The sequence below is a fragment of the Meleagris gallopavo genome, chromosome 1, assembly GCF_000146605.3.
Source record: "Meleagris gallopavo isolate NT-WF06-2002-E0010 breed Aviagen turkey brand Nicholas breeding stock chromosome 1, Turkey_5.1, whole genome shotgun sequence".
Taxonomy (NCBI): Eukaryota; Metazoa; Chordata; class Aves; order Galliformes; family Phasianidae; genus Meleagris; species Meleagris gallopavo.
Window position 1 is genome coordinate 109,539,860 of NC_015011.2, and position 10,061 is coordinate 109,549,920.

General features: G+C 36.0%; 1 protein-coding gene across 2 annotated transcripts in view; it reads right to left on the bottom strand.

Moving 5' to 3' along the window:
• The window catches only part of USP9X (ubiquitin specific peptidase 9 X-linked), a 73,089-nt gene that overhangs the window by 23,110 nt on the left and 39,918 nt on the right, over positions 1-10,061 (bottom strand). For both annotated transcript variants that reach the window (XM_010724749.3, XM_003203018.4), the window contains exons 24-28: positions 9,112-9,237; positions 5,709-5,875; positions 1,000-1,108; positions 615-761; positions 337-483 (exon numbers count right to left, since the gene is read on the bottom strand). In XM_010724749.3, the coding sequence (XP_010723051.1) occupies positions 337-483; positions 615-761; positions 1,000-1,108; positions 5,709-5,875; positions 9,112-9,237 (696 nt within the window). The remainder of the gene's footprint in view (positions 1-336; positions 484-614; positions 762-999; positions 1,109-5,708; positions 5,876-9,111; positions 9,238-10,061) is intronic.

Genomic DNA, 10,061 nt, shown 5'->3' on the forward strand with positions numbered 1-10,061 from the left:
AATCTTGGAGGCCTTTTTCATCCTTGGTGATTCTATGATTCTAAACAGGTCTATCCCTGTGTCTAGCTCACTATCTACGTGTGATGTTTGCTGAATCTTGGAAGAAGTTCACTATTTCATAGGAACTCTACACACAGTGGTTTATGAAGAATGAGAATGCCAAGTACTCTTATGAATTAAATGTGGTTTTTTTCTTCCTCTTTTTAACTCCAATAAGAAACTCTCTTCAAACAGTTGAATGGGAATTTCATGGCTACAAACTACAAGAAAAAAATCTCTTTTTACTTATTTATAAATGACACTCAAAATCCCACAATTCAAAAAACTTGAACTTACTTTAATGAGATTAGCACCTCCTTTTTCACAACCAATATGGTATTTCTTCTCAGGTGTCTGGAATGCTAGCAACTCTTTTGTTACTCCAAGGTGACCCTCTAAGATGGTTTCTTCAACACCTGTTTCCCCCGTCCTTTTTACTTCATCCTACCACGGAAGAGAAAGTTAGGATACTCTACTAAATAATATACATCACCATGTAGGAAGCTTAAAACTGTACTTCACAGCAAGGCACCAAAAATCTCATTATTAAAAATAAATCAATTCTACAAACTTACCCTGATCCTTTTCAGCCAGTCAATTTCGTTATTGAGAAGAACTTCAGCATTGGGCACATTAATATTACTGTTGTAGGCATAGTTAAGAAGATGTCTTAACAGAGTGAAGTAGTCTCCAGAATGCTTAGCTCTCTCTCTAGCAGTACTCTATGCAAACAAAAAGTGAATTATTTGTAATTCATACATGCTATACATGCTTCTATTTATTTTGCAGCACCACTCACCAACTGAAATAGAAACTGACTGTGCTGCTTACTTCTAGGTCAAAAGCAATTTATACCTTACTGATTTGTTAACAGAAATTTGTGTTCATCTGCAAATATTTTGTCTTAGTACTTTGTTATAAATGTGAATCTTTGTAAAAGCCTGCAATTGGGCAACTTACCCCTAGAACTGTAAACAGCAGAGTAATGAAGAAAAGGAGAGGTCTCTGTCCCATGCAACACCTGGTAGCCATTAAGAAGAACTGCTCCTGTGCCATTTGACGAACAATTCTAAAACAACATTTAATAAAAAAGATTAAATACAATTCCCCTATCTAAACAGAACAACAAAATCTGTATTTGTGTGTCACACTCCTTAATGTCATTTTCCTAAAACTGCATGTAACGCAAGAAATGGGAATACTTTAATTATTCATTGGCTATTGACTAAGTTTCTCCTAGTGAAACTTTAGACAGGAGTTACTATTATGAAATCAGATCCACAAATCGAGTATATCAAAGTACAAGAAACTTAACAGCAACAAACCCCTAACCCTGCACAATACCAGCATATACCGGATAGCTAAACAAGCAATTTGCAGGCCTAAGAAGTCATCTGACTTTTTTTTTTTTCTAATTATGGATAAGCTGTGCCTAAAAGACAAAATAAAACGATCCTAGTAAAAATACTCATATCACTGTAGTAGTTTGCTATTCATCTACAGTGCAATCAAAATTTATCATCAGAAAGATAAAAGAGGGCTTCCTGAAAATTAACATGGTTGGAATTAAATGGAGCTTTCTATCTAAGAATTTCATCCAATCAGTTAAATTGAACTAGGGAATAGAGAAACATAAAATAGTTTTCTTTCTTTTCCTTTAAGTTTTAAATCTCTGAAGTTTGGCATGGTACCAAGTCCTGTAAAAACTGTTAGAAAAAGGACTCCACTTGGGTGGAGGGGGGGTAGAAAAAAAAAGAAAAATCAATGTTGCATTCTATGGAGTGTCTCAACATGCAAGAAACTGAACTTCACAGTGTCTTTCTGGTGTGGCTGTAATTGTTTTCTGCTCACGAGATCACTGCGGAAAGCACACAGAAGAATCCTACTTTCTCCAGAGTTGTTCTGCATGCAGCTAACTGTGCTTCTAAGACATGTAAGAACGGCCATGAAGTCAAAGCAAAGAAGCCCCTAACCCAGCACCCTGTCTCTGGCGAACACCTAGGAAAGCACACGAGGGGAGAGAAGCATGCAGTGATACTCCTCCAGAATGTCTTCTCAGCTTCCAGCAATTTATGGTTCAGTAAGACTACCAAAAGCAGTATTTTATAGCCCCCACCAGCCAAACTCATGAAAGAATCCCCTCAAACCATTTCTCAACTGACGGTTTACATTACTTAAATATTATGCTCAAAAAGTTTTTACAAGTATGAAAGAGAAAGAAACACTGTTCCCTATTAATTTTTCCTTTGCTACTTCTGATTTTAAAGGTCTCTGTGGTATTCTCCTCCCACCATTTATATCTTCTCCAATAAAAAAATGCCTCAAGCTATTCAGCTGCTCCTCAGATGGAAGTAATTTCAGAGCTTTGATCTTCCTTGTCACCATTCTCTGATCTTCGCAAGTTTTATAGCAATGCTCTGAGTTGTAGAAGGACCATGGGAGGGAGAAGGTCTATTTTGTTTGTAACGACTTGTGACATTTATGGAACCAATTGCAGTGTTGCTGTTTTCCTAAAACTTCTCACAGGCGTCTTTTAGAATGCATACTTTCAATTGTCTACAGTACATCCCACAGACACTCCTCAGGTTCATACACTTAAAGGCAAAATGAAATAGGTAAATACGGTATTTTCCTACAGTGAGAAGTGTGACTGATGAAACACTGTCTCACACTGTTAGTCTGAGGAATATGCAGTATTTGAACACAAGTCTCACATTTTTGAGAGGCTACAATAAACTACTACTTTCCAGGAACATTCCTACATTCTTAAGGAACCAAGAGAGGAATTCAGTTCCCTCAGGAGACACCTAGTGCCACATTAAACAACATGAAAACGATGTAGAGCTGGCAGATATCACAAGTTGCACGATGAGCTCTCATTCACCTGGCGAAACAGCTGGAGACCAAATACCTCCATTAAAATGGGCAACCTATACCCTATCTTAGTCGCTCCAGGATACATATCTCTATTTAGTTATAAGTTAGCTTCTTCAATGGATCTTAAGTACCACAGCTTACCGTGGGCAGTAAGAATCTGGGGAATGGTCTACGTGTATGACCAAACATTTTACAGCCATCAGTGGCATACTTCTGGGTTCCAGGAGCAGTTAGGACTATTGTTCAACTACCATTTACTAAGTCAGTTTTGCACTCATGGTTCACTAGTATAAAATCACTTATATAGGAGAGAACAACTTCTTTGCTATTTAGTATTAAACATTTTGCATTTTATTGCTCAACTTATATATGTTGAGGTTATATTATGATGAAACAGCAAAAGTCCCATACAATCTCAAAAAATTAAGAACCAACAATTAAGACACAACAATCCATCTCACTGGCTCCAAGACAACAGTATCTGAGATGTGAACCTGACCATCTTCCCTGCTCTTTATAGTACAACAAAAATGTTTTCTCACATGCCTTATTTTGCTCATATTGTTCTGATAGAGGTTAGGAGATGAGAGAACGACGGTGAAAACTGAGAGGTAAAGAATTCTGAAAGACTGATATTTGCAGCTCTGCAAACACTAATTTGTCTGCAAACCAATTCAAGAACATTTCTTTAGTTCAACTTCACTGTCTTCATTTTCAAATTGGTTTCTGTTTCCACCAACATTCAGGCTACTCTAACCATTATCTAATAATGAATAGTACTGTTGCATTCCTAGTGAGATCGTTAGGTATATATCAGAAGTTTTACAAACAGAGAAAATAAATGAAGCACAACTTCTTGTATTAGGAGTATGAATCATTTCTCCATACAAACTCAGCTCATTTCCCAGTCTGGTGGAAAAACAAAGCCGAGAGAAGTAACTGAGCAGCAGTCCACTTTGAAAAGGGGAGCCATTACAGAATTTCATCTTCTCTGACAACAAAAAAACAAGAACACAAAACACCACATAAGCAAAAGCTATTCCTTAATGCTACTAATGTTTTTGAAGGGTGAAAAGTCAATATATTTGCAGAATTAAGCCACCGCTGTTCAAACTGGCTCATACCCCAACAAAACATGTGCAAAGAGAAGTCCCAGCCTGAGGAATAATCTAGTTTATTCCAGTATCTTAGGAAGGAAAGTACAATGAACTATTCACTAGGCATAACAGTATGAAGTATTTGGGATTCAAATTTCAGACAAAGTTCAAATCAGCACGGATATTAACCACTGAAAGAGACAGGAAAAACTGTCATGGTTTTGCAAATCTGTAAATCAAGACTAAGTTCTACCAGAAGGACATTCTAGCTCAGTAATGTACTCTGTTAAAAGGAATCTGCACAAAAAAAAGTGAAAACTAAACTGCTTGACATGTACAGATTCAGAGGGTCCCCCTCTGAACTAACAGTTCACTTACGTAAGGAAACAGAACCAGAATAAAAATATCTGCAAAGAACATCCACCATTTGCAAAGACTAAGAATGGTAACAAGTCATCTTTGGTTCAGGTTTATCACTGGCACTATTTTATTCATAAAAACAAAACATTGCTATTTTGTTGGTACCTATTTTAATACTTTATGTTGTGCTTTAAAGTAACTGAAGGTAATTTACTAGCATAAGCGATAATAACAAGCTTCAGGGAAGCTATTCAATGCAACATTCCATCCACCAGTTTGTAGATGAATAATAAAGCTTGTCGATCTTCACTGTAGCAATCCACAGTCTCACCAATAGGTACAAGAAGTTAACCGTAGTTCACATGCTGAAAGTCACAAGACATGCAACACGTCCCCCAGTGCTGATGGTTCAACCAGGATTCAGTCACTGCACCACATGACAACTCCAACATGACAGTTTTATACAAATGCTTGCAAAACACAAAGAGTCACAAGTGCTTCCACTCTCATGCAAGAAAACCAAAGGACTAAATCTTCCTCCCCTCTCCTCAAAGGGCTGTATCTTGCCCTTACTTACCAGAAAGAAAGCATTTATTTGAAAGTTCTCCTGTATCTAATTCACTTAAACTTCCTAATGTAGTTTTCAGAAATTACGTGAACAATATAAATCACCTAGCATCTTACTCTAAATAAATTAAGAATTCTAAAGTTACCTATTATCAGGCAATCACTTGGCTTGACAATATCCTCCTTAAGAGTAGATGGAAGGTAAGACTAATGGAATAGAATAGTTCAGTTTGAGGGGATCTGCAAAGATCATCAAGCCCAACTACCTGGCCAACTACCTACCAAAAGTTCAAGCATACTAATGAAGGCACTGACCAAGAGCTTCTTGAACACTGACACCTCTCTAGGAAGCCTGCTCCTGAATTTAACCACACTTGCAGTAAAGAAATTGTTCCTAATGTCCAGTCTTTGCTCCTTGACACATTCCAATGCAAGCAGTCATTGATGACCATGGCGCAGAGACTGGAACCTTCCTTTCTGCTTTCCCTCCTCTGGAAGCTGCCTCCCAGCTTCCTCCACACTGCATAAGTCAAGGGTCCTCAAAGTCTCCTCACAGGACACAACTTCCAGCTTACCATCTTAGTTATGTTTCTCTGGACACTATCACCTTATGACAGGTATCCAAATTACAGATTTATACATTGCAAAATAGTAAATCAAGACGACTGCTGAAAAAATGTTAAAATAAGTCACTTCTCTATGTGTAGGATATATATACACATGCCACACTGGAAAATAATGCACACACAAAAAAACAACAAAACTTACTTGCTGTGACAGTGCAATAGCAAATCAATGATAAACGTCTGCCATGCTTTTTCTTTACTTAGAGCATCCAGTGCTGTTGGAATCAAAGCAAAACATAGGGTCATCACCTCCAATGCTTCACAGCAAACTTGTTCATCTTCCATATCTGGTTCATTTCCTGCATTTGTCTGTGAAAATAAGCAAAAAGAGCACAAAGTAGGTATAGAAAAAAAATAATTCAGAGAAACCCCAGCAGGTTCCAGGTATATATTCTAACTACAAACTGAAAGCATGAGTTTGTTGACTGAAGTGATTATTAACACCACATAGTTAATGCACTTCACTCAGGTGCTATTCCAAAGCACCACATCAGATGCCTTTAACTTCCAGCTCTTAGATTTTTAAGCAAGGATCCAAATCACAAACTTACGGTGCCCAAAGTTAAATAGAAAGTCTGTAGGTAAAAGTTTCGTAAGTTAGTACTATTGTTTACTTACTAATTTTCAGAAACAGAAACTTGATTCTGCTGATTCATAACATAGCTGCTGTGGTGATTTTTGAATTATGAAAGGATATTTCTAATTAGTACATAGATATTATCTCCATTAAATGCTTAGTGAGTTGGCGTTGGTGCACTTATGCAAAATAACTACTTTAAGAATAAAAGTAAGCCCCCTTCTCCACCTAAGCCAAAATTAATTAGCTTGAAGAAGTTCTGAAGAAACTGAATGTGAGCAGGCTTCAATCTTAATTCATTGGTAATCTTGGCTGCAGGTTAGCAGTGTTAACCACAAGAACTGGGAGTGGGAAATAGATAATCCTTAAGGTCCCTTCCGACCTGAGCAAGTCTATAGTTCTATGAATTAAATACATATTTGTTTTATACAAGGAAAGACTAACTAGGCAGAAAGAATGGATTATAGTACTGAACAGATAACTAAAAACACTGATTTTATTTGTGTAAAGACAAAATAGGTGAGGTCATTACTACTGTAGTGGGAGGATGTGGAAATTCCGAGCTGTCTCAAGATATGAAAGTAACAGCAGAAGACTTAACAAGTTCAGGATTATGTCTACTTGGTTGGCACTGAAACCTCACTTAGAAAAAAAATTATTTTTGCAAGCAGGCAGGGATCTAGAAAAAATGTAGGGTGCCTATCGTATTCAAAGTATTTCTCTACACTCAATCAACAGGAACTGGCTGGTCTGTATAAACACCGTACTTGCAGTACTTTAAGATTATGGGCCTTCTGTGAGGTAATAACAAGATGTCTGATACTGCAAAAAGCAGTGTAAAGTCTTCTCAATCCACCAACCAGAGGACAGCCATACCACATTTTCTGAGGCAGTATGCAAAAGAATTTCTGTAAAATCCACACTCTCAAAATAATTTACTCTGGTTTTTTAGTTTAATTGAATTCAGTGTAGTTCAGAATCTTCCTGAAGTGCTCACAAACATTATTTCAGAAGTCACAGTTGACATGACTATTCTGAAGAGCTGCTTAATCTTAATTTCACAAAATTTAGCCCACTTTTTCTCCCTTGAACTAACAGTTAATGTTAAATCTCTGCCCCATTGACTTAGCAAAATGTTCTTACAATTTAAGAATAAATAAATAAAATCAAGTTTAGTGGTCAACTTAGGAAACAAAGTTTTCCTTAAATCAATTTTCTCTCAGTGTAAGTCAGAATTTTCTAGTCACTTGTATATTCAATCTCTATAAAAACTGCCACAGGAGTTATTTCCTCTGCCCTGACACTGAATGCAATGTCTAAGAAAAACAATGCATGTTTTCTTGCATCATACTAATCTGTTTCTGCGATAAGTTTTTCCACCAATGTTATTTAATTGTATCATATTCTCAGTTCCTATTACTTCTTTTAACCAGTTTTTCCCTTTGACTTTTATTTCCTTTTTCCTTAATATAAACCAAATGCAGCTGTCATTTATTAAAAATGTCCATATAAGAGTAACAAACAAAAACAAACAGCTCTGAAGAATAACCATTAACAGTGTTATTATGAAATACTGAAAAGCTGTTCTTGAGATCTATGCAGTTTAAATTTCATGTATTTTAAGACTACAATCACTTCAAAATATTTTTACAGAATTCAACTGTAAAATTCTCACCCAGAAAAATGTCAGAAACAAAGCAAGATACTGAAATCAAATGAAAAATACTGCTTGTATAATGTGTCTTTACTTAATCCTAAAATCATAAATGCAGTAAATAAGGCATATCTGGCAGCAGAAGAATGCTTTATATGTTATCAACAACAGAGGTAAATGCCAGAACAATTCTGGTCAGTGAAGGAGAAACAGTCATGGCTTAACAGTATTTTTAAGCTGCAATAAAAGACAAAATCCTCCTGCATTACCCTTGAGCAACCTGATCACTGACCCAAATAGGAAATAAACAGTACCATGGTTAAGCCCACAACACAGGGCATGCTCTCAACTCAACCAAAATAAGTTACATTAGTCAGCACGTTAAGAAATGGAGAAACGTGCGCATAATTTTATTTAGTTCTGGGCAGGTGTATTTTCTCTTCTACACTTCTACTCTTAGTACTTACATCAAACGTACAGATGTAAGAGCACATCTTTGTATGCATTTAAATGCAAGTTATCAGCTCAAAAGCAAAAGGAGTGGGGAAAGGAAAATAACTTGTTTCATGAAGTCATTCTAGCAGCCATAGGAGCAGATGCTATCATATCCCCTACGTAAATGGAAAGATATTCCATTTTGCTCAAGTAAATAACAGAACATTTAAAGACAAGAGCTAATAATATATCCAGAATAAAAATCTATCTATACATTGCTTTCACTTTTACTTTCAGGAAAGTATTAATGAGTAATAAATTTAATGTTTTAAGACAAGTTTAGAGATCAGCAACAAAAAATATGAATTGCAGTCAAGACAGAGTTTACTGTTTCACTTAACTATAACCATTTGTTAAATGCTGCGTGGTATCATAGTGAAGTACACCCAATGTGTGAAACCATGAAAAGGGTTAGCTCTTATTTCTTGTTGCAGACTGTGTATGTTTTAAATCAACTTCTGTAGAACAGATCTTTAAATCTGAAGACTAGGAGAAATGAGCATTGCAAGAAGCGCTTACTTCTTTTTTAGGTGTGGAATCTAAGTTTGCTGGAAACAAGTTATAGCGGCTTACAGAACAGATGCATTTTTTTAAATCGACACTAGATTCAAGCTACAATGCAATAGTTACAGAGAAAAGGAATTCAGAATAGGAAATTAAAGAGTTGCAGGACACCTGACACACAATACTAGCCTCCAAAATACATAATCAAGACAACTACCTCAAACCTCATAATACTCCTAAACCTGAACTGGCTGGCCCTACTCTTTTTCTAAATGAAGGAATATGAAGGAATAGTCATAAGAAAGAAATTCTTACCTTTTCATAGATTTTACTGATTTCCTCATTAGAACTGAACACAAGTTGAACTGACCCACAACCAGACGCCCAGACAATTTTTTGCACTGCCCTAATAACACAGATATCAGGTATATATTTTGAAGCCTGGAAGGGGAGTAAGGGAAGACAGATTAAAAAATAAGCATGTACTTTATATGTATCACAGAATCTTAAATCATAACATTACAACCACCAAATGAAGTTTAAATTTTGAGAACAAGCCATTGGCTACTTCAGGGATGACGGAAACAAACGTTCTATCTTTTACTTATACTTAAATGCTAACCTTGAGTTGAAACAAAAACAAGCACGCACCTAGAAAGCATACATCATAGAAAGTAACATAACAAATATAAGTTATTTGACAGTTCGCCCCCTGACTTATTACTCCCTATTCTAGCTAATAGCTAGACAAACTAAAGCTTATCAAGTACCTGATTAATACATAAAGGGATTCCCTTTTTCAAGTTTTCAAGTTACACAGGATTTTAAATGAGCAAGAATGCAATTTACATATCTTATAGATGCAGAATCACTCTTCAGTCCTTTAGACAGTCTGAGTTCATATACAGTAGTTTCTATTGATGTACATTAATCATGACACAAACAATTTCTGCCTAAGTATTACTGTCATTACATACAGTTTGCATCGCTTGAGTCTATATTCAAACTCAAATTGTCAAAACATTTAACAATCTTTAATAACAGATAGAAAAGTAAAATTTGAAACCGAGAGCTGTCTAACAGTCTTATTTAATAATAAAATGAAACTCTAAAAGCTTAATGAATAAGCCAATCTTATCAAGAGACTTGAACATGCATTCTTGCTACTGCACATTAGGAGTTGCTAGAAGTTGTATGCTATTTCATCCTTGTCACAAGCAAAGCAATCTTACCATAGTAGCATCACAAAGAAAAATTGTCACAGA